We start from the raw sequence: 20934 nt of genomic DNA, 5'->3' as shown, positions 1-20934 counted from the left end.
CTGAATGAGCAACAGGGGTGGAGAAGAAGCCATCATACACATAAGAACCCAGATCCTACTAGGTTGTCTTGAACATAAATTATCTTGGTGACACTGCAACTTGCTTCTAAGTAAGTTTGTTTAGGATTGCAGCCTAAGATTCAAGGCTGATTCAGCACTGGGAGTTATGGAAGTTTTTATTTATTTCTCTCCCCCCCCCTTGCTTTATTTTGAGTAATCATATATATTCAACTTTTCATGCTCATTTAAAAAAAGAAAGTCTTGTAAGGAACAAAAGCACCTTGGCCTGCTTCAACCTGCAGTATATCATAAGCCATGACATCAAACTCATCACATGTAGATTAGGCTACAAATCTGCATGCTAGTTGCTGGTCTTGCTTTCACTTTGTATTAAATGTGAGTTACTTATTTAAAAAAATAAAGCCGTTTAATCCATGTTTGTGAAGAAAAGGTGAGTAACAATCCCAAATGCACAAGGGTGATTCAGCACAAATGCTAATTGTAAGTGCCTCACTATAATCTGTGCCTCACAGATTATGCTTGTGGTGGGGCAAATTTTTCTTAAGTAGCTGTCCTGTTACACATTTTAATGGCCAAATAGCTGTGTCCCAGTGTCCACCAGCCTCTTGCATTTACTCTTCTTTCTGTCTGCCTGGACATGAGGGGGAAACAATCCAGATGTTTCAGAGCGGTGAGGTAAGCTACATGGAGCAAAGATGGGCAAAAAGAAGTCCAAACCTCAGTAGCAAACCTGATGAAGGGAAGCTTGTTTCTGACCATTAGTATGCTGATAATTTGCAGGCTGAACTATAATAATAATAATAATAATAATAATAATAATAATAATAATAATTTATTTATACCCCGCCCATCTGGCTGAGTTTCCCCAGCCACTCTGGGCAGCCCCCAATCAGTGTTAAAAACAGTACAGCGTTACATATTAAAAACTTCCCTGAACAGGGCTGCCTTAATATGTCTTCTGAATGACAGGTAATTATTTATCTCTTTGACATCTGATGGGAGGGCGTTCCACAGGGCGGGCGCCACTACCGAGAAGGCCCTCTGTCTGGTTCCCTGTAGCCTCACTTCTCGCAATGAGGGAACCGCCAGAAGGCCCTCGGCGCTGGATCTCAGTGTCCGGGCTGAACGATGGGGGTGGAGACGCTCCTTCAGGTATACAGGACCGAGGCCGTTTAGGGCTTTAAAGGTCAGCACCAACACTTTGAATCGTGCTTGGAAACGTACTGGGAGCCAATGCAGATCTCTCAGAACCGGTGTTATGTGGTCCCGGCGGCCACTCCCAGTCACCAGTCTAGCTGCCGCATTCTGGATTAATTGCAGTTTCCGGGTCACCTTCAAAGGTAGCCCCACGTAGAGCGCGTTGCAGTAGTCCAGGCGTGAGATAACTAAATGTAATAGAGGCAGCTCTGTATGTTGTTTGTGCCTCTGTCCTATTCACTACACACACAGACACACACACACACACACACAGAGCGCCAGGGTGGTGGGGAGTTCTTTTGCAACATGCGCCAGGGGAGCTGCATTTCCCCTCACACTGCCTTCCTGTGCTTGCCTCACTGCAGGGACCCAGCTTTCCCCAGGAGCTTATTGCCCCCACCATTTGTTTTAGATGTGAGTAAAAAACATGCTCCCCAGGTCATATCTACTTCATCCCTTAGGCAGCTTTTCATATCACAGTTTTACATATTGGGACCTGTGTTCCTGGATGTGATGCCTCTCGTAGTGCTCCCCAACCAAGCTGTGCAGATTTTCAGGAAGCTGCAAGGTGAAGGAGGGATCAGCAAAACATCTCTTTCCTCTCCTCTTCCAACATAAGTGAAACTTGCCCAATTACAAGTTTAGTTCCAACCCATAATGTACAAGTGCACTGTAAGCTCCTAAAATAGCATTGTTGAAGTATTTATACCACCCAAGGTACCGTGGCATACCGTGTTTTCCAGATGCCCAATAATAGGAAGAATAATACAAATAAATATTTTCAATATTTGGGGTGCCAACCGCCTCAGGCTCACACAAGCACATTCTCATTCACCCTCCACCTGTGCCCCATTATTTCACAAATGAGGCACCTGATTAAAACTAATCACACATGGATTTCACTGTTCTTTTAAAGTTCTTTGTTATTATTTTAGAGGCAGAATTTTATAAACATGGTAGCTGGGTAGCCTTGACTTGATTTCTAATATAAATTTATTAATGGGTAGTTTTACAACCATTGATTTGTATCTGCAGTGGGTACTATTTAACCTGTGTAGTTATTTCTAGAAATATCTTCTGTTGGTTTGACATTAAGGCTTATGTGCTCATTTGCTCTCTTCCTCCTTTTGAACAGGCTAAACAGGCATAACTACTTCAGCTTCTTGTAATCAAGTGTTCATTACCATCACTAGAGCTTTTTGCCATATGTAGTGGTTTGAATTAAGTCTTCTTGAAGAGATAGACCAAAATCAGAGACACTATTCAAAACAGGGTTCTACTGTTACCTTTCAGAATGCTATTGGACTGTCCCATTCATTCTGGTAGAGTTACATCAATCACAGTTCATCACAGATTTGCTCCTTTCCAATCAGAAGATCCCTGGCTAAGAGTTACATCTGACCTGAGGAGCAATGGGAAGGCAGGAGCAAACTTTAGCTTCTCAGCAGTGTTAGCTTAGAGTGAAACAAACCACAGTCATGATTTGGATGGAACACCAAGCCAGGAATTGAGATTTGTGGTTCCTGCTAGGGGAGAAGCAAAATGGGGGCCATCTGTGTGTTCTTGATAAACTAATCATTATAGTTTATGTGAATGCAGTCATGAAGTCTCAGAATGCATGAGTTCCTACTCTACAGCTCCATTCCAGTTTCTCCTGTTCTAGCGCTCATTGTTTCCCTTGCATAAGTTCTTTATCTTTATATGAACAAAAACAAATAATGGCTGTCTGTTCTGTGCTGTTAGCAAATTGCATCCCCATCCATCTGCTTTTTTAAAAAAGCCATTAAAAACCATTAGCTTTATTGTCATAGATGACACTTTTAAAACAATAAAAATATTGTCTTGTTTTGTAGTGTTGTTATTGGGTATTGGTGCCCATGTAACATGTATACTCAACTGTCACATTAGGAAGTTATATTCAATGCAAAGCAAATTTTATTATATTAACATAGATCCTCTAAAAGCAATTTAAAACACTCTAAACATACACAGTGTTAAAATATGTGGTACTTACATTAATGTAAGAATAGGAACAAACCAATAAGATTAAGAACATTTCTTTTCATGTCTTTGCAGGAGAAAAGAGAAAACTAATACTAGTTTCTGTTATTATTTTGTTCATGTTAGCCAGTAAGTAGGACAGAGGAAATGAAATGCACTCATGACCTCTCTGGTTAGTTGTTGAGTCATTTTTAAGACCTTAGATATTTTTTTAAAAAAATCCATAAATAAGGCCTCAGCTTATAAGATAACCTAATTTTTATTCATTGTCAGTTTTCTGAGGCAAGAATGGGCTGAATTATTAGCTTTCTGCCTCCTGGGAATCCCTGTGGTCCACTGGGCTCTTAAATTTACAAAGCAGTAGTGGATTTCTTAATAGTTTAGGCATAGCTAATCAATGTTAAATGTTCCCAAGTAAACACAGTTTCTTAAGAACAAAAGAAGTGCTTTTTTGAATTAAGCCCTGGCTACCTAGTTTGGCCTACTTCACAACAATCCTGGCACTTGGTCTGCTGTCTATTCGTGGACCTCTTTTCCATACCCCTACTCTAAAGTCTAGATGTATTTTAAAATCAAAATCACTTGTGGGTGGATGGAAGTAGTGCAACATTTCCCATGATTATGAACACAAGGAGGTTGGACACCTTTTTGTGCTCTCATCTGCACACATTGAGAGAGGCTACTGTTGCATCTGATTCACAGAAGACAAGGTGCTTCCTATTGGAGAGATTCCAGCATCTCCTACAGTTGCTTGATAGTAACTTAGTTTTTGTCCAGTAGGTTTTCATGTGAAGGTTGCTCAATTATGTATTCTCTTTCTTCAGCTCAACTAATCTATCCCTGTCATGATGATTTTACTTCCTGTCTTCTGTTACGTACATTGGCTCTCTCTCATCTTGCATTCAATTTAACTTTCAAATGTATGCATTATTCCACTTGTTTGTTGTGCATGTTCCTCTCTTGCTGTCTTGACTCCCCTGATAACACTGTCCCCTGTAAATTCAGTGCTACAGTATTGATTTCCCCACTGTGCTCTGTTTTTTATCTTTCTTGTTGCTCCATTGGAACTCTGCCATTCTTCCATTTTTAGTATTTAAGTGCAGTTAAAGAAGGAAGGGATGAAGAGGTATTGTTCATCCTATCATTCTTTAACTGAACTCTCACTTTCTACAGTTCCCATACATTGCCCTTCCATTATGTCTTCCTGCAGTGGGTGCTCCTGGGGGCAAGTGTGCCTACCAGTACACCCTGTGGTGCCTATGAAACGTAAATATCCCCTTAAAAAACTACAGTGTGTAAGTTTGCTATTCTTTTTCAGCTCTTGTTTGTACTGAATCAGCCTCTCCCACAGTGAACATGTTCATACCCACATTTCATTGGATGCCAGGATTGGACACCCGCTCCCCTGTACTGAACAGAGGAGAGGTGCAAAAACTGAGCAAGTGTTGTGGTGGCTCATGTAGGTGCTTTTTTATGGGGTGGGAGCAGGCGCACAGCATTTTGTGGTCCTGACTCTCCTTTTTTAGACGTAGCATCCATTTTGTGTTGAACCACACCCTCAAAGCAGCCATTTTGTGTTAGGTCACACACCCCATCTTGTCGCTGGCAACCTGTGGCACTTTCTTAAAATTCCAGATGTGCTCACTGGTCCCAAAAGATTGGTGACCCTGTCTTACTTTAGGTGTAAGCTTGAGAGTAGGATATGTAGCTTTGTTTATAAAGGTTTATATATGGTTGCTGTATGTGCAGCGTGCACATTATCCCAGCAGTGTTTTATCTTGTCATAGCTGGAAATGGCTCTAAGAGATGTTGTGTATAACACTCAGTTGACAATTTCTGTCCTGTGGATTTGTAATCCAGAAGCAAATGTAAATTATCGAGAGCACTGACACAAAGTACCTGTTGCTGGACTGTACAATTTCATACTGCAGGTGGAGGGTTGCATGTTTTCTATGTCCTGTCCCCTGATCACACATTGAGAAATCTCAGTGTGCATAACAAGCTAGTATGACAAGAGAGAACGCTTGCCTAGAGCCCTCCTTGACATAGTTCTGTATGTACAGGGAGTACTTTATATGAAGCAACATACAAAACGTGTAGCCTGTTTCCTGAAGCCTGAAATAGAACCAAGTAAAGGGGTCAACCTAGATGAGTGCTCTAATAGTCTGATTCTGCTGTAATTGATGCAGGAAAAATGTCAGATAAGGAAAATGCAAAGTGATAGGGAAGAGTTAATGTAGAATAGATGAGCCTGGAGTGAGCAAGAAAGACTCTGTACTTCCCACCCCCAAAAAAAATTCTTTGTAGGGAATTGTATAGTGTATGTGACCATCTCTTCCTGCTCTTAGTTAAATAACATTTGCTCACTCATCAGTGTAGAAGTGGAGATTCTGAAGACAATGGCATCTTTGAGGCCTTTTTGCTCATGAGTATTTTTAGTCTCGGGGCCTTTTTAGTTGTAACTATGAGGAGATAATGTCTAATTTTTAAGAATAGGGTTGTGTTGCTCATTCAGCTCTCTTTTTTAAAACGAAACAGCGTTTCAGTTTTACTAACCTATGTGAAGAATTTATCTAGGTTTCTTTTTAAAACTCATTTCTAGTGGAAAGCCTAAGGCTTTTGAAGTATAGAGTGCAGATTTTTGGCATGGAAAATGGGATTAAATATCCTTAGGCTTTATGAAAAGTGCAGTCATTTCTTGAGAAATTGCTCCAAGCTGTCAGGCTCTGGGCTTTTGGGGTTCACAATGAACTTTGCTTGTCATGATCTCATAACGTGCAATTTACATTTTCTCCCCCTCCATTGCCGTCTGATTATTAATTTTGGTTATGTACTCTTATTGAAACTTAACAGTCTGCTGCAAACTTCTGTCTACTTGATCTTATACATTAGTGCAAATTCATTTTTCTCCTTTGAAGAAAATCTGTAGCCGTTTCCATTTCTAAACACACACTATTAACTTTTTAGATGCTTCAGCTTAACATGATATCTTGAGTGTTTTGTCTTTTTATGTACTTCATGGTATCCTCATTGTGCTAGCAGAAGTGTTTGAGGTTTTTCTTCTAGTAGTTATAGAATAAAACTCTATTCACTGCCTGTCTTTTTCAGCCACTTAATCTGCTGCTGCTGCTACTTTCTTTTGTGGACTTCTCGGTTCCAGTTACTGGGTTATAAAAAAAATCTTCTCCAGGATTGCAGAATTCTCCTTTCAAACTTCCGTTTTCCAGGTGTGATGTCACTTCCTCCTCCATAATTATAGTGCTACCCAGTTAGATTTTAAAAGAAAAATGAAAAACACAATACTTACGTACCCATTTAAGTGTCTCTTGTGCCTGGTTGCCATGCTGTTAACTGCTCATGTTAAAGCATCTGTAATTTTTTGTTATAGGAGCTATAGTAATGAATTCTGATTTCCATTTCCATTAGAAATGTGTTCAGAATTGATTATGCATCCTTTAATATTTGATATGCAGTAAATCCAGAATTTCAACATATAATTCATTTAATGCTACATATGACAATTCAGTCTTGTATTAGCTACTCACCTGGTCACCGTTGGCAGCTAAGAATTCCCTCCAGGTGTGTGAGTGGGCTTCCTAAGGAGAGCTGGTGTGCTTTGTTTCTCCTTCACCAGCCCTTGTAGCTTGCAATTTTCCTTTAAAAAAACACACAAAACAGTCTGCTTTTTGCTAATAAGAGGAGCTCCTTTGTATAAGTAAAAAGCAGGCTAGTTGCTTTGGGTGGGGAGCTAAAAAATAAGTGATAACATTGTACACCAGATAATTGAAGCTATGAGGAAAAGTAGAGCCATCTTTTGAAAATTAAAATATGAAGGGGCCTCTAAAGCAGTGAGCATTTTTAAGTGGCATTTTATTAAATTTAGTTTATTTTCTCGTAGCAAAGCTCAGGGTATTCCATTCCTTCTTATCTGAGAAGAAGTTTTAACAATTCTGTTGATTTCCTTCATTAGCTCTTGCTCTGAGGGTAAAGCGTAGAAGAAAAAATGACCTGCTAGTTAATAAAAACTTGATGTCAAAGCATAGTCGCTATATTTTTAAAAGTTTCATAATAATTTTTTCACGTTTTAGTTTCGTCATCCCACTTTGGCAATATTTTTACACTAATCCTGTTTAAAATTATGGCTACCTGCGGATTTTAAAAATATTTAAATCTGTTATTAAACTTTGAAAAATGCCCTTGTGCCAGTAATTCTTTACTAGACAAAGAATAACCTCTATTTTTGAAGGCAAAAATCATACAAGTTTCAATCAGGTGAATCCTTCCCAAATGAGGTAAAATGGTTCTGTGGATAGGGCTCCAGGTGGTGGGATTCGGAAGTACACAGATAGTACCTGGGCTTTGTAGCCATTTTGTATTTTTAGTAGCCAGCAAGAATATTTAAATATGCCTCTCTGCATATGCAGAGCATCTTTCTCCTACAGAACAACTGGCCTATCACAGAATTAAGAAACAGGATTTAAAGGGCAGGTGGCATTGCCATCGCTGTCAACTGTTCCCTTTTTTTAAGGGAAATTCCCTTATTCCGAATAGGATTCCTCGCAAGAAAAGGGAAAAGTTGACAGCTATGCTCCTCACACACAGGCCCTACCACTCCCAGGAATCCAACACTCTTGAATACACTTGCCAGCATAGTATATTCAGAAAGCACAGTTCCTTTAAATTAAAATAAATATCTACTACTGTGTTGCGTCCCCACTTCTATTCACCCACACCTGTCTGCTTAAGATTCTTGCTGGATGGAGGCCATTTTCAATACTGAGGTGAGGTCCAGTGAGTGGAATCCCACGACAAAAGGAAGTTGACTCCAGGGTTTTCCTCGTTCCATCCAGCAGTTTTGTTCACAAGCTCAATACAAGCCCTTTCCAATTTCTAAAATTATCTTCTCAGTGGATTCACATCCGTGGTTCTGGACCGAATGCGGATTGTCTCTTGCTTTAGGCACACTGCCGTTTTGTTTTTTCAACTGGCTACATGTTCAAATACTTGGGGCTTTAGTTTACATTTTCTGGATGCTAGTTTTTACTCTTAAACTTTGCTCTGGGAGGGTGACGGGAACTGACTTCAAGGTTTACACAAGGGCAGTCCAATCGCTACTGTGACGATCTGGCTTTTGCTCAATGGGTAATATGGCCTGTGAGGTGAGCAAGGATGGGAAGAGATAAGGATTCTGCTGAGTTGGCAAGACCAGGTCTAATGAGGGAGAATGAAGCAAGACAAAGGCAGGGAACCCTATGGCAGATTTTATTTATTTTAAAGTAATATTTGTATATTGCTTTTCAACAATAGTGGTTCTCACTGTTTGTATAATAAAAGCATGTTTATAATCTTGTGCGCAGTAGGATATCTTACATACCAGATGCAGCCAATGATTTGGGTTTTTTTAAAACAAAAGTATTCATGCTTCCAGCATGGTGGCATCAATGAGAATGGGGTGTGGAGAACTACTGTTCTCAGTTTGGGCTTCCTTAGTCCACCAGGAGTTTCTAGAAACCGGTGGCATCAATGGCTCTCACCCATAGAACTGAGGGAAAAGGTGCTCTAACAACAACTTGAGCACCACAGGTTGCTCACTGTTGAGCTAAACTGAAGATAGTTGAGGAAATAGTTACTTGCCTGAGGACTCCCACTGATTTCTTGGCTTCTCAGCTCAATCTGTTTGAACACAAAGCTACATCATCTCTTCTAATATATATAACTAGCTATGAAGTGGGTTTTTGGGGTTTTTTTACATTCAAGCAGTATATACATTTTATTAAATAAATCAATACTGAAGGAGAAAGTTGCCAAATTTTTAAAATGTGTCAATCCTTATCCTGTTTTATAGCAAACTTTCAGCATTGGAAATGGCAGTAACTGCTTAAGTTTGGTTATAATGTACTGTAGCCTTTTCGTAAATTGCAGGCTTTGCCTAGTTCTGCATAGAAAGAACTCTGTGTGAGTGGTTTTGAAGCTCTGTCTTCTGTATGAGGCAATTTTCAGATAACCATCAAAGATGAAAATGTTGGGAACTGTAATTATTAATGGCAAATAGCATTTTCCTTAGGGTATTGGCCTCATGTTGTAGCAGTTGAACAGTTTTTATAGCTGCGCTATGCTGTTTAAAATGCAATCTTACAGTAGGCCATTTTCCACAGAGAATTCCTTTCTTGAGAGTGAATAGCGGTTGCCTTGCCACCCAGCTTTCTGAATGGGGTCTACTGTTGCCCTTGCTTTTCAGGTAATATTTTGTTCTCAAATTTCACATGTGTTCCCTACCCCCACCAAATTTCATGCCGGAGAGACTGGAATTATAGATGCTTTAAAACCAGTTTTTGTTTAGCTAATCTAACTTATTGATTTCCTACACATAAGTGCTGTCAAGTTCAGCGTTCCCAAACTGTTCAGGTTTGTCGACCTTTTTGCAAACAAAATTTATGCTGCTGTTTGTGTGAGGCTTCAAGTTAAACTTCTGAAATAAGCACTATTCAGACGTACTGATTTGCTGCTCCCCCCCGCCCCCTCCACCAAATAATTTATCATGAGGTGATATTAAAAAATCTGACTTTTTGCTCTGTAAAAACTGCAAGGCTCATCTTGTATTTTGGGAAGAAAGAATGTGCAACTTGTGCAGAGTTGACCATTGGTTCATCTTGGCCAATATAGTCTAACCTAAGAGGTGGCTAGCCTATGGCCCTTTAGGGCCTTCCATGGTTTGGCTGAAGAAGCAGTTGCTCATATGTAGGCTCCAAAGAGATCAGGGCTTCAGCGTTATCAGAAGTGCAGGTCATGTGGAAGACTACACACAGTAGCTGCTCATGCATAGGGCTGCACAATGCAGACGTTCAGATCTATGTGTTGGTGTCAGGGGTGGGCCAGTGCACCCCCACTTCCTGGTCACCATGTGATGTCTCCGTCGCACAATTCAAACGTGAAGAGGGTACTCTCTGCTTTAATGAATGGAGTCATGTACTACAAGGACTTCAGAAACTGAAAAGTGGTGGTGGTAAAGCCAGAGCCCACCCACAGCTCAAAAGTGAAGCCCTTATAGAAGAGGCAGACTATCCAGACATCTCTGTTCCTTAACCCTGTTTGAACCCAACATTTTTCTGATGCGGTGTATTGGTATGCAAGGAGGGAAAGGTTGTTGGGTAGTGAGAGGACATAAATTATAGGCTAATTAGAACTTGGATTTGTGTGACCAACCTCTTAATCTACAAATGAGACTTTTATATCACTTCCTCTTCTGTTCTGACTCTCCTGGTCTCTTGTATGTGTTTTCTTTCCAATAATCATTCTGGTTACGTATATATGGTACCTTTGAATTACATGTTTGTCTGTACATATCAGTTAACTGAAATTTAACTGAAATCAGAGCAGGGGCTCATTATGGATAATATGTTTTTCTTTGGCTTCAGGAGTGCCCTCTGGTGGTTTTAAAAGACTATGATAGCTTTTAATTTGAGGCAGTTTCCAAGAACACTACCCTGCTAAGAAAAATAGCCACTCATACGTCATCCGGAAGACAAGATGTTTGAGATCCAAATGGATACTATGGCAGCTAGAGCAGGGTTGGGGTGGAGCAGCCATTGGGATATATTTGCATAAATTAAGGTCCTAATAAAAATATTAGAAGGTTGTAAAAGTTAACCACCTAACACAGGAGTGTGGGATCTTTTTGGCCCAGCAGGAGTGATCCTTATTCTTCCCCACCCCTGTGAATCAACACACTTGTAAATCTCTGTTATCGTTATGTCAGATGATTGAGAGGTGAGTTGCCCCACCCATCTGTCCAAGTCCGTTGTGCACTGCTTTTGAAGCGCCTTACAGCCAGCTAGTTGTTGGGCACGTTGGAACCACAGCTCAAGGGACTAGGGCAGTCTGAACATAAGGCTGGCACCCCTGTTTTCTGTAGATATTGGCTGAGTGATCAAGTTTCCTATGGGGAACTCAGTCGAACAGCTGATCCAGCAGCATCGTCCCTGCTCCACACCTGATGTACACATAGCGTTGGATGTGGAGCAGGCGGGTGTGGTTTGGGGAAAATGATATTGTGGTGTGAATTTGGCTCACAGATCGAAGGCTCCCTACCTTTGATTTTACATGTGATGTGGTAGAATGGTTGCCAGTGAGGCTACAAAGTGCATGGATATCACTGTTGTAAGTGGTTTTGTGTGAAGCAAATACTACATAATTTGGGCTTTTAAAAAACCAAGCTTCTTTTGTTCAGGAACCAAAGTTCTTGAAAATTAAGAGCTTCTGCTGGGATACAGCTTCACACTAATAACTTTCCACTTGGACTAGAGCCCATGTGGTTTAGGTCTTCTGTTGCAATCAGCCCCATTTACTGCCCCATCTCTCTTGGCTGTGGTTTTTAATACCCCAAATAACCTTTCTTGTTAATACCCCAAATAACCTATATGCCTCTGAAATTGCCAGTGCATCTTGGTGCCATTCGTATTCTTTTGCTGCAGTGAATTACTATTCTAGTGTTAGGCCACAGATAACGGTACTGAGGTGTGATTGCCAACTTCAAGGTAGATCAGCCATGAAACCAGGTTTTGATGGTTTGCATGTAATTCTGGCACCAAAGTAAATCTGCCATGTGAAGCTTCTGCTGCAGGTTTTCTTACATGATACAGGCCATGTTGGTGTCGAGCGTGGATAATTCCATTGCAGGCATCTAAACAGTGAAGAAGATACTGGACAAAGCTGGATTTAATCAGGATTCTGAACTGGTTTAGAAGTGTCCCGCCTTAATTTCAGCCAGGTTTAACTTTTTTACGCATAATGGCAGGCCCTATGGGAACAGGGGGGATTGATTTCTGAGGAACAGAGTAGTAGGCCCAGGAGTTTCAGTCAAGAATATTTTCGCAAGTTCTGACATGCCTCAGTAGATCACATTCAGAGGTTTAATAACCAAAGATGTAAATGAGGCTTTTGCCTGCTGTAGTCCACAGATCCATTGGGGGAAGGGCTGTAGCTCAGTGGTAGAGCATTCAAAAAGTCCCAGCTTCAATCCCTGGCATCTACAGGTAGGGCTGGGAGAGACTTCCTCTCTGAAACTCTGCCTGGCACTGCCTGGCAGTAGAAACAATACTAAGCTAGGTGGACTGTTGACCCGATTCAGTATATGTCGGCTTCCTGTGTTCCTGTGCACAAGTTTCCTGTTGAACCTGAACTGGGAAACTATAGTTATCAATTTCAAAGCAGGCTGGGATATTCAAGCACTGTTTTGAAATTGGTTTAATATCCTGGCTTATTCCAAAGCTGTTGATCCAGATGGGGAAAACTGTGATTAAGTGGAAAACTCTAGTCAATACTGTAGTTAAAACTTCCTGTTTTGTTTGCTGGTTGCATGCATGAGCAAGAGGCATATTCCTATCTTGGCTTATTAAGCAGAGATACAATCACCCAAACCCTCCCTTTGTACCGAAAAGCAGAAAGGCAGTTGGAGCAGCATATCTTAAACCATTTTTTTTTGCTAAGCAGCCCTACTAAAGATGTTTTTGTCTGGTTCCAGGCTTCTGTTAGCTTGACCGAAAGTGAGACGTTGCCTTTTATGCTGCTTCATTTCAAAAACACTTGCTGGGCTGCTATTTGAGCATCACTGTTAAAGATTCCTAATAAAATCACTCTTGAGTGGCTGCTGCCGTGTGGTTGTATCTGTAACAATCTGTCCAAGACTGAATGCCAGACATGAAGCTGCATTATACCGGGTCAGAATGGTGATCCATCTGGACCCAGAGTTCCTGCACTGGCAACTGTTTTCCAAGGTCTTGGGTATGGCCCTGCTTCCTAAGACCCTTTAGTTGGAGCTGCTGGACATTAAACCGGGGCCTTTGACATGAAAAACATGTCCTCTGCCACTCAACTATGGTCCCTCCCCTTGGCCATATAGGGCTTCTCTTGAAATTGCTTCCATTCACATAGAGGGGCAGCCTCCTGCATTCTAATTGGCACACATCACTTGACTCCAATTCTCTCTCCTGTACTAGCTCTTCGTTTCCTGCGCCAATTCATATGCGCAAGCCCAGATGTGCAGAGCTTTTGAAATGTATTGGATTTATAATGAAGAGTATGAGTCATTTCTTACGTCATGTAACAATCTTTCTATGATTAACTCAGAACTCTTACCTCACTCTATACCATACATGTGCAGAATCCATGTGGCAGTGATGCAGAGAAAGGTATTCCTGGTGACTGCTCAACCACCTACGGAGTTTTCTTCTGCTGGAGATTTGCTAAAGCTTTCCGAAGCATTGAAATATGTTTTCAATTGGTCTAGCTTATAGTGATCAGAACTAAGCAGTTGCTGGAGTTTTAAAGGCGTACTGTATGATAAGTTAACAATTATTGTGTTACTGCTTGTTTCTCTGTCCTTGCAATAAGATGACCTACAGTTTAAATGAATTAAACCAAATTCTTTTGGCAGTCATGCTGGCTAAAACTGACTTTTCCAGACTCCTCTATGTCTTAGGATATTGGATGGAATCCAACACCGTGCTGCGGTGAATGTCCCATCAGCACAGGCATTGCTGCTTCTCAGATGGAACAGTCTCCCCTCTCCTCCCCTGTGTGCTGTTCTAGGCATTCTCCAGACCAACCCAAGCCAGTTTCAGTGGGGGAAGAGAGGAGGGAAAACCCCCATTGTGCAAGCAGAAGTCCAAGTGCAGGGCTTGCACTGATGGAGCTCGTTATGTGATTAGTGCCCATTACTTTTAGGACACTCTTTAAGCAACTAAGACCTCCACTGTTGTCATGATGGAAATGTAATGTAAACTTAACATTTTAGCTTTGTCGAGTACTAAGAGACTTAAGTTGCCACCACAAGATTAGCATATTTGTTTAGATTAAGTTCTCTGAAATCAGTAGATTTCCAGGAAAAAGCATTGATGATATTAGACCATGGAACCTCACCTTGAACTATTTGTAGGTTTGTTTTAGTAATAAGTGTAGATCCCACCCTTTTATTAAAACAACACCACCCAAAATATTTAAATAAAACACTGTAGTGAAGCACTATAATAAAGTACAAATGCTGATAATGAATTGAATGCTTTTAATTAAACAAAATTGTTGCATAGTTCAAAGAAATTTGTTTTATGGCATCTAGAGCATCTTAAATTCTTTAAAATCTTCCTTGTAATAAAAGTGTTGTTGTGTTGGGAATAACATGAATATGGCTAGTTATTTTTTAGGCTGCAATCCTATGCATATGTACTTAGGAGTAAGCTCAACTGATTAAAGTGAAGCTTGCTTATATTATTACTATTATTATTACTTTCATTATTTAATCGATTTTTATACCACCTTCCATCAAAATATCTCAGGGCTGTTCACATAGGATGCCTGCATGGAAATGAAGGAAGCTTTTTAAATGGATGCTGAAATCAATCTTTTAAAGTATATTTTTGTGGAAGTTGTGCAAATAAAAGCCAGAGACTTTACCAACTTTGAGCTAATGTATATGTTGCAGTAAGCATAAGAAGTTCAGTGGATGCCGATGTTTATTGGTAATCCTTAAAGTCTTTGGAGATCCGTAGGAAATAGTAAACTGTGAAATTTTCAAGGAGTCCAAAAACGCACTTCTCCACTCTCTCTCTGAGACAGATGCATGCCACCAATCAAAGAATCTTAAGGCAAACTGAGTGCTTTTTTCTGACAGTGACCAAATTTCATCCTCCTTTCTCTCCCATTACTGGCAAATATTTGAACAATTTCCCACAAAACTTACTCTGGACATTATCAATGAATTATTGAAACAAGAATGTCTTTGGTCAAAGACACTTGGTTGGCTTTAAAATACTTCCACTAATGTCAGAATTGTCTGAAATATTCCACTGGCTCCCTAAAATGTTAAGAACTCCTAGTAAATGTCAGAGGTTCATAGTTTGACATTTACCTTAATACAAACTTGTCCAAGGGTGCATTGATTTAAATCGGATTTCTTGTTGTGAAATTAATATATTTCCTGGGCAAGCATGCATGCTATCCGATTGCTACAATAATTAATGCGTTCGTTTGCAATTCAATATAATCCAAAATCTTTTACCACGTAGTCTGCATCAATTGCAGAATTGGAACTGCTTCAAGAAAAGCAGCTTAGTCCTCTTTGTATGTGCTCAAGGAAGCAAAGGAAGAACACTTGTCTGCAGCTGAAATTGTATGCACAGTTATTTGTAACAAAGTTTCTTTGTACAACAATACTTCCTAGTAAATAGGCGTAGGACTGAGTTGTAAGTGTCTGGAACTTTCCAGAAGCAAGGCTGGTCGGTAGTACGTATGCAAAAAAAACCCAACGTGTTTCCATGAGATCATGGAAACCATTCTGTTGGTTACAGTGCCATAATTTGAAAAGGAATACATTGCAAAGTTCGTGTAGCAAAACATTTGCACAAGGTCACCCATGTGGGCTGTTGGAATGCTGGGTAAAATGTGGACTAGCATCTCCTAGCTTCCAACACCTGTGATGGCCTGCTAAACTCTTGTTAGGCCATAGTAACAAATAATAATTAAATAGTTCATTGTGCCATTTTCTCAACTTCGGAAGTTAGACATTTGTCCCTGTAATTCTTGCTTTATTAGAAAAATAGCTTATTTAAGATGTGTTTGCTATCAGGCCACAATTCATTTTAAAGAGACAAGTAGATTTTAACATGCTTTGTATTTAGATTTCATTTTAAACCAGGTTATTTCAGGAAAGACACCACATAATTAGAATTGTAAAATCAATTTAAAATCATTTACCTTTATCCACTTTGCAAACTCCTCCCAAATTACTCTTCCCATGTTTCCATTTAATTATACATTTCTTCTTCCTACTTGTTGCCATTAGCTTGAAAACCTGGCTTCCACTTGATTATGCTCACACATCCCTTATGGAAATGCTTCAGTGGCTGCCACTTAATTACTAAAGAAATTGCTGCATATTTAGATGTAGACATCTCATTTGCTGAACAGACATGTAATAACTCTTCATATTCAGAATATTTTTGAGAACTTTCTTTCTTTTAAAAGTCTCCTCAGAAATTGGTCACTATCTGAGATATACAAGCTTTTAAATTCTGTTTGTGTTGGTAGAATTACTCGTTAACATATTTTACAGTGGAATTTTAGCTGATCTGCTTACTAGCTACAAAACTGAGCTGTGTTAGGGAGCTGCTGTGGCATTTTAACATGTGTTTGTGTTTCTAGGTACGAGCACACCAGTTAGTTTTACCACCCTGTGATGTAGTGATCAAAGCTGTAGCTGACTATGTCCGCAATATTCAGGACACTTCTGATTTGGATGCCATAGCTAAAGATGTCTTTCAACATTCACAGGTAAGGAAGGAACAAAGATCATAGGTGTAGACTCATTTTAAAATACAGTTGCACAAATAATCAACTTCTACTGTGTGTGTACTCATGTGCACATGGCTGCCTATCACTATTCTCTCTTATCATTGTCATGTCCAAGGACGTGTAACTTGGGTTTGCTTTTTTGGGTTCTGTAAATTTCCATAATACCAGGTACAGCTTTATGGCAATGTTAACACCAAAGACTTTTAGTAACACAAGCATGGCTACTAACATTTCAGTTTTGGTTGTGGTTGCATTATAGGCCTGAACCTAACAGTGGTGTTGTGACCATGCTAGCTGAATACTAATCATCGGGATGGTTAAGAGGGATGGAGGCGGGAAAACAACAGATAGGAATCTCTCTAGACTCCCTGTACTGCTTATCAGAAAATCCTGCATTTGAGATAATTAAACGCAGATTGTTAGACAACGAATTTCAAGAACTTAGTAGTAAAATCAGGAACAGCTTCTGTGCAAGTCTAGGGATGGTGCGATGTGAGGAGCCAGTGGCTACTTATCTCCCATTGGACCAACCTGAATCAACACAGGGCATACATGCTAGCAAGACTGAATGTGCCACCTTCGTCAATACTGTAGGGAGATTCCAGAAAATACCACTCGCAGAGAGACTATGCCCCTGAGGACAGAGACATATAAAATCAGTTGTGCATGTTCTTTTGCACTGCACATGCATCAGTTGTGCACTGATTTTTTGTTAGCAGGGAGTGGCATTCAGATGAATGTAAGTTAGCCTTATGTTTACTCAGGATAGGGATAAGATGGAGATAGTAGTCAGGTTTCTGCAACATACAGTGAAGATTTGTGAATGTTATACAACCTTAATTTAATAGTTAGATGTAGATTTTGCTGAGCGATTTTATTGTACTGAATCTTACTGGAATCTTGTCTATATGCCCATAAAGGTTTGAGAAATGAGAATACTAGTTCGTGTGTGTGTGTGTAATTTTAATAAAGCTTTTAATATGTCTTTTAGTCTAGAACGGATGACAAGGTTAAACGATTTAAGAGAGCAGTTGCATATTATTCAGCAACCAATAAGCCTATGCCATTTCATCCACCACACTACCTAGGTAAGTGTTGAAACTTACTTTGAGTTGAGTATGATACTGAGAATTTGGTTAAACAGTAGGAGATGACCTACACCAGGGAGGAGATGGGAGACAATAGAGAAATCGTACAACATTTATCCTATTAAATCAGTCAGATTTCATTTTGATATCCTGGATCAGTAGGTAATCTGACCCAGCTATGGTACCTAACAGGCACTCTTGGGTCTGCTCTAAGTGTTCAACTCGCTGCTGTCAGAGAATTTCTGGCCAGTTGAAATTGATGTTACTTATTGGCAGATTAGCTTGTGCACAAGCAGATGTTGGCTTCTCTGCTGTGGTTAGTCACAAGCTCTGGCTTGGACATAACATTAAGCTGTGGTTTGCTTCCCCACTGGGGGAGCAGAGTGTAAGTGCTCAAGCCAGTGTTGCACCCAGTTGTCTGCTGTGGACCTTTTTTCTGTGGTTTCATGCCTCTGACCCAGAGCTTTCCAAACTTTTCATGTTGGTAGCAGACTTTTTAGACATGGATCATTTTGTGATACAGTAATCCAGTTTTACTAGCAAACTAACCCTGGGAGGAGTTCAGGGAGCGTTTGTGTGACACACCTACACACAGCAGCCGGCACGTGTCACGATACACAGTTTGGAAAGCTCTGCTCTGACCGCTTCTTTGCCACTTACATGGCAATACTTGATGCAGATTTGGAAATGCAGCCGGTTAAAAGGGGGATTCCTGGGTGAGGTTATTGCTTGCTTTTCTCCTCCAGGATAGCATCCTATTTTGAAATATTCTTGTGTGTAAGAGAGAGTGTGCATAGGTGCCACTGTGTCTCTTTGTGCAGAAATTCCTTTGAGCAAAGTGAATTTTGCTTCAAAAACAAGATCTAAAGAGCTTATAACTAACTTTATCCTGGATAAGTTTTACATCGGATTATTATACACAAATACTGAGACTAGTCTTAACTATTTCTGAAAATGTTAGTGGTGTGCACCAACTACAATACTCAGTTTGGCCCCTGATTTGGGAAACAGCCCCCTTTATCCAAGATGTTTTATAGGGTGCCTAGTTCAGATTTGGGTTCATTCAATCTGCTTACCACCCAGAAACCTATTGGAAAGGCAAAAAAAGTCTATATAAACTTTTTCCTTTTTGATGGAAGTGAATGAAATTTGCAGGTACACTAGCCCCTCTGAGTAAAAGAGCATGCCAAATTTCAGAAAAATAAATCCACGGGCTTTTGTGCTGGATATCTTTCCACATTGATTTTGGGGTAAGAAAAACTAAAAGGGACTTGCTTTCTAGGTAAAAACATTTTCTTGGATTCCAGCTTGACCCGTCATTCCACTCTGGTTTCATGATAGGCTTAGAGATACTATTTTTGCATTCAGCAGACACACATCCTGTAGGGTTTTTTTAAATGCCTTTTTTTGATGAGGCACCGTGAAGCATTTCCAGGGATCCCCACTTCACCCTTGGTGTCTCGTACAAATCCTGCTTTACCACTGACAAGGCCTTCCTCTACGCTTTGGAATTTGTCTGAATACAGTGTACAGCCCTATTAAATAAAGAGGTAGAAGAGCACTGTGGTCATTTGTCATAACTAACTGTTCTAGTCTACACATGTAACCATATGGAAATCTAAAACTAGAACTTTTAATAAAGGTAACATTTGTTGCATTAGCGAAATAGTTTTTAAAATAGAAAATGCTTGGAACTGGGGCAAAACACCATCTGGATAAATGTCAGTTCCCCATCTGTGGGTTTTGTGTGTTCTGGAGTGATGTCACCTCACCTCAGTTTGCTGTGGAAATCACAATAATTGGGGCTTGATCACACAGAATAGTAAGTTCTGCAAGACTTGCCTTTTTACACCAAGACAATAACCTCCCTATTCTGAGATAAGCTATCTTGTCAAAATGGTACAGATTTGAGTTAGTTTTACTTTTCTATCTCCCAGTTTGATGGGTAACATATAGAAATCAGTTCTCTCTCTTCTGGATAAATCCTACATAACAAGTCTTCATTAGACTAATTGAAAGCAGATATATTAATGGCTGTAAAGTGTTGTTTGAACTTGGTTTCCTCTTACATGATGTATCTATCTTCATGTGCCTGACTCTCTTCAAGTCTTGATTTCTGACCGACAGAGAGAAATGTGTTACCAATCAAAAAGACTTCTTAATAACTCGTTGCTGAGAGAGTATCCTGGTTAAAGTGAGAAAAGACTTCAAAGATTTCATATTTGTTCTTCTGTTCTTGCGTGTTGCGCACGAACTGAGGATATTAAAAACAAACCACTTCAGAACTGGATGCAGAATTAAAATTGCTGCACTTCCTCTTCTGCGGGGATATAGAAAGTAAACAATGGACACTAAAATGGTGGGAGTGACTGTAACATAAACAGAACAGGAACAGATAGTGGAAAGAAAAAAATAAATGATCAGACTAGGAGGAAGTGAATGGGTCTCCTGAGAGAGGCAGAAAATGAAACAAAACTGACAGTCAGTGTGTGTTGAAATAGGAGAGCAAGTAACCTGTACTATAGGAAATGAGGTCAAAGCTTTAAAGAACAAAAGCCTAATATCAGGCATTTGTTCTTACATGATTACTTTTTCCTATTGAGGATTCACCTAAAATGCAACTCTGGCCAGGCTGTGCATGAGACTGAATTTGTTTTGATTTTTCCTATAATAGCCAGACCAAATCAATTTGGAATGCCGGGTATAGTGCCACCGTATGTCTCTGCTCAGATGCTTAACATTCCACAGACCCCTCTCCAAGCAAAACATGTGGCAAGTATACTCTGCTTTTTCCTCTTTCTCCCCACCAACACTCTTCAATTGTTTTCTGAGAAATGTGTGTCGCGCATATATAGAGTATGAGCAGTTTGCTCTGATTTATAAAGAAGCAGCTATAATTTATAATATACTTTCCCCCCCTTTAGGCCCAGCATATGTCTAGTCAAGGTAATACCCAAGGTCAGGGTCCATATCCCTATAGCCTCTCGGAACCAGCCATCACCTTGGATGCAGGTGGGAAAAATATTTCTGAGCAGAACAACTACAGCAACATTCCTCATGAAGGAAAACATACACCACTATATGAACGATCCTCTCCAATAAACCCAGCTCAGAGTGGGAGCCCCAATCATGTGGATTCAACATACTTTCCTGCCTCTTCTACATCATCATCTTCAGACAATGATGAAGGCAGTGGCGGCGCTGTGAAGTAAGTACATCATGTGTTTCTAGCAAGAAAGTTGCTAGTAGCGTCTTTGAATTTACTGTCACAGAGAAATGTTCC

General features: G+C 40.1%; 1 protein-coding gene across 1 annotated transcript in view; it reads left to right on the top strand.

Moving 5' to 3' along the window:
- The window catches only part of FAM120A (family with sequence similarity 120A), a 52949-nt gene that overhangs the window by 11948 nt on the left and 20067 nt on the right, over positions 1 to 20934 (top strand). Inside the window, exons 4-7 of the mRNA XM_053377766.1 lie at positions 16414 to 16542; positions 17555 to 17651; positions 20326 to 20423; positions 20576 to 20859. Of these exons, the coding sequence (XP_053233741.1) occupies positions 16414 to 16542; positions 17555 to 17651; positions 20326 to 20423; positions 20576 to 20859 (608 nt within the window). The remainder of the gene's footprint in view (positions 1 to 16413; positions 16543 to 17554; positions 17652 to 20325; positions 20424 to 20575; positions 20860 to 20934) is intronic.

This window comes from Podarcis raffonei, chromosome 2 (genome assembly GCF_027172205.1).
Source record: "Podarcis raffonei isolate rPodRaf1 chromosome 2, rPodRaf1.pri, whole genome shotgun sequence".
In the NCBI taxonomy this organism is placed as follows: domain Eukaryota; kingdom Metazoa; phylum Chordata; class Lepidosauria; order Squamata; family Lacertidae; genus Podarcis; species Podarcis raffonei.
This window is presented reverse-complemented; position numbering and strand designations above follow the sequence as displayed.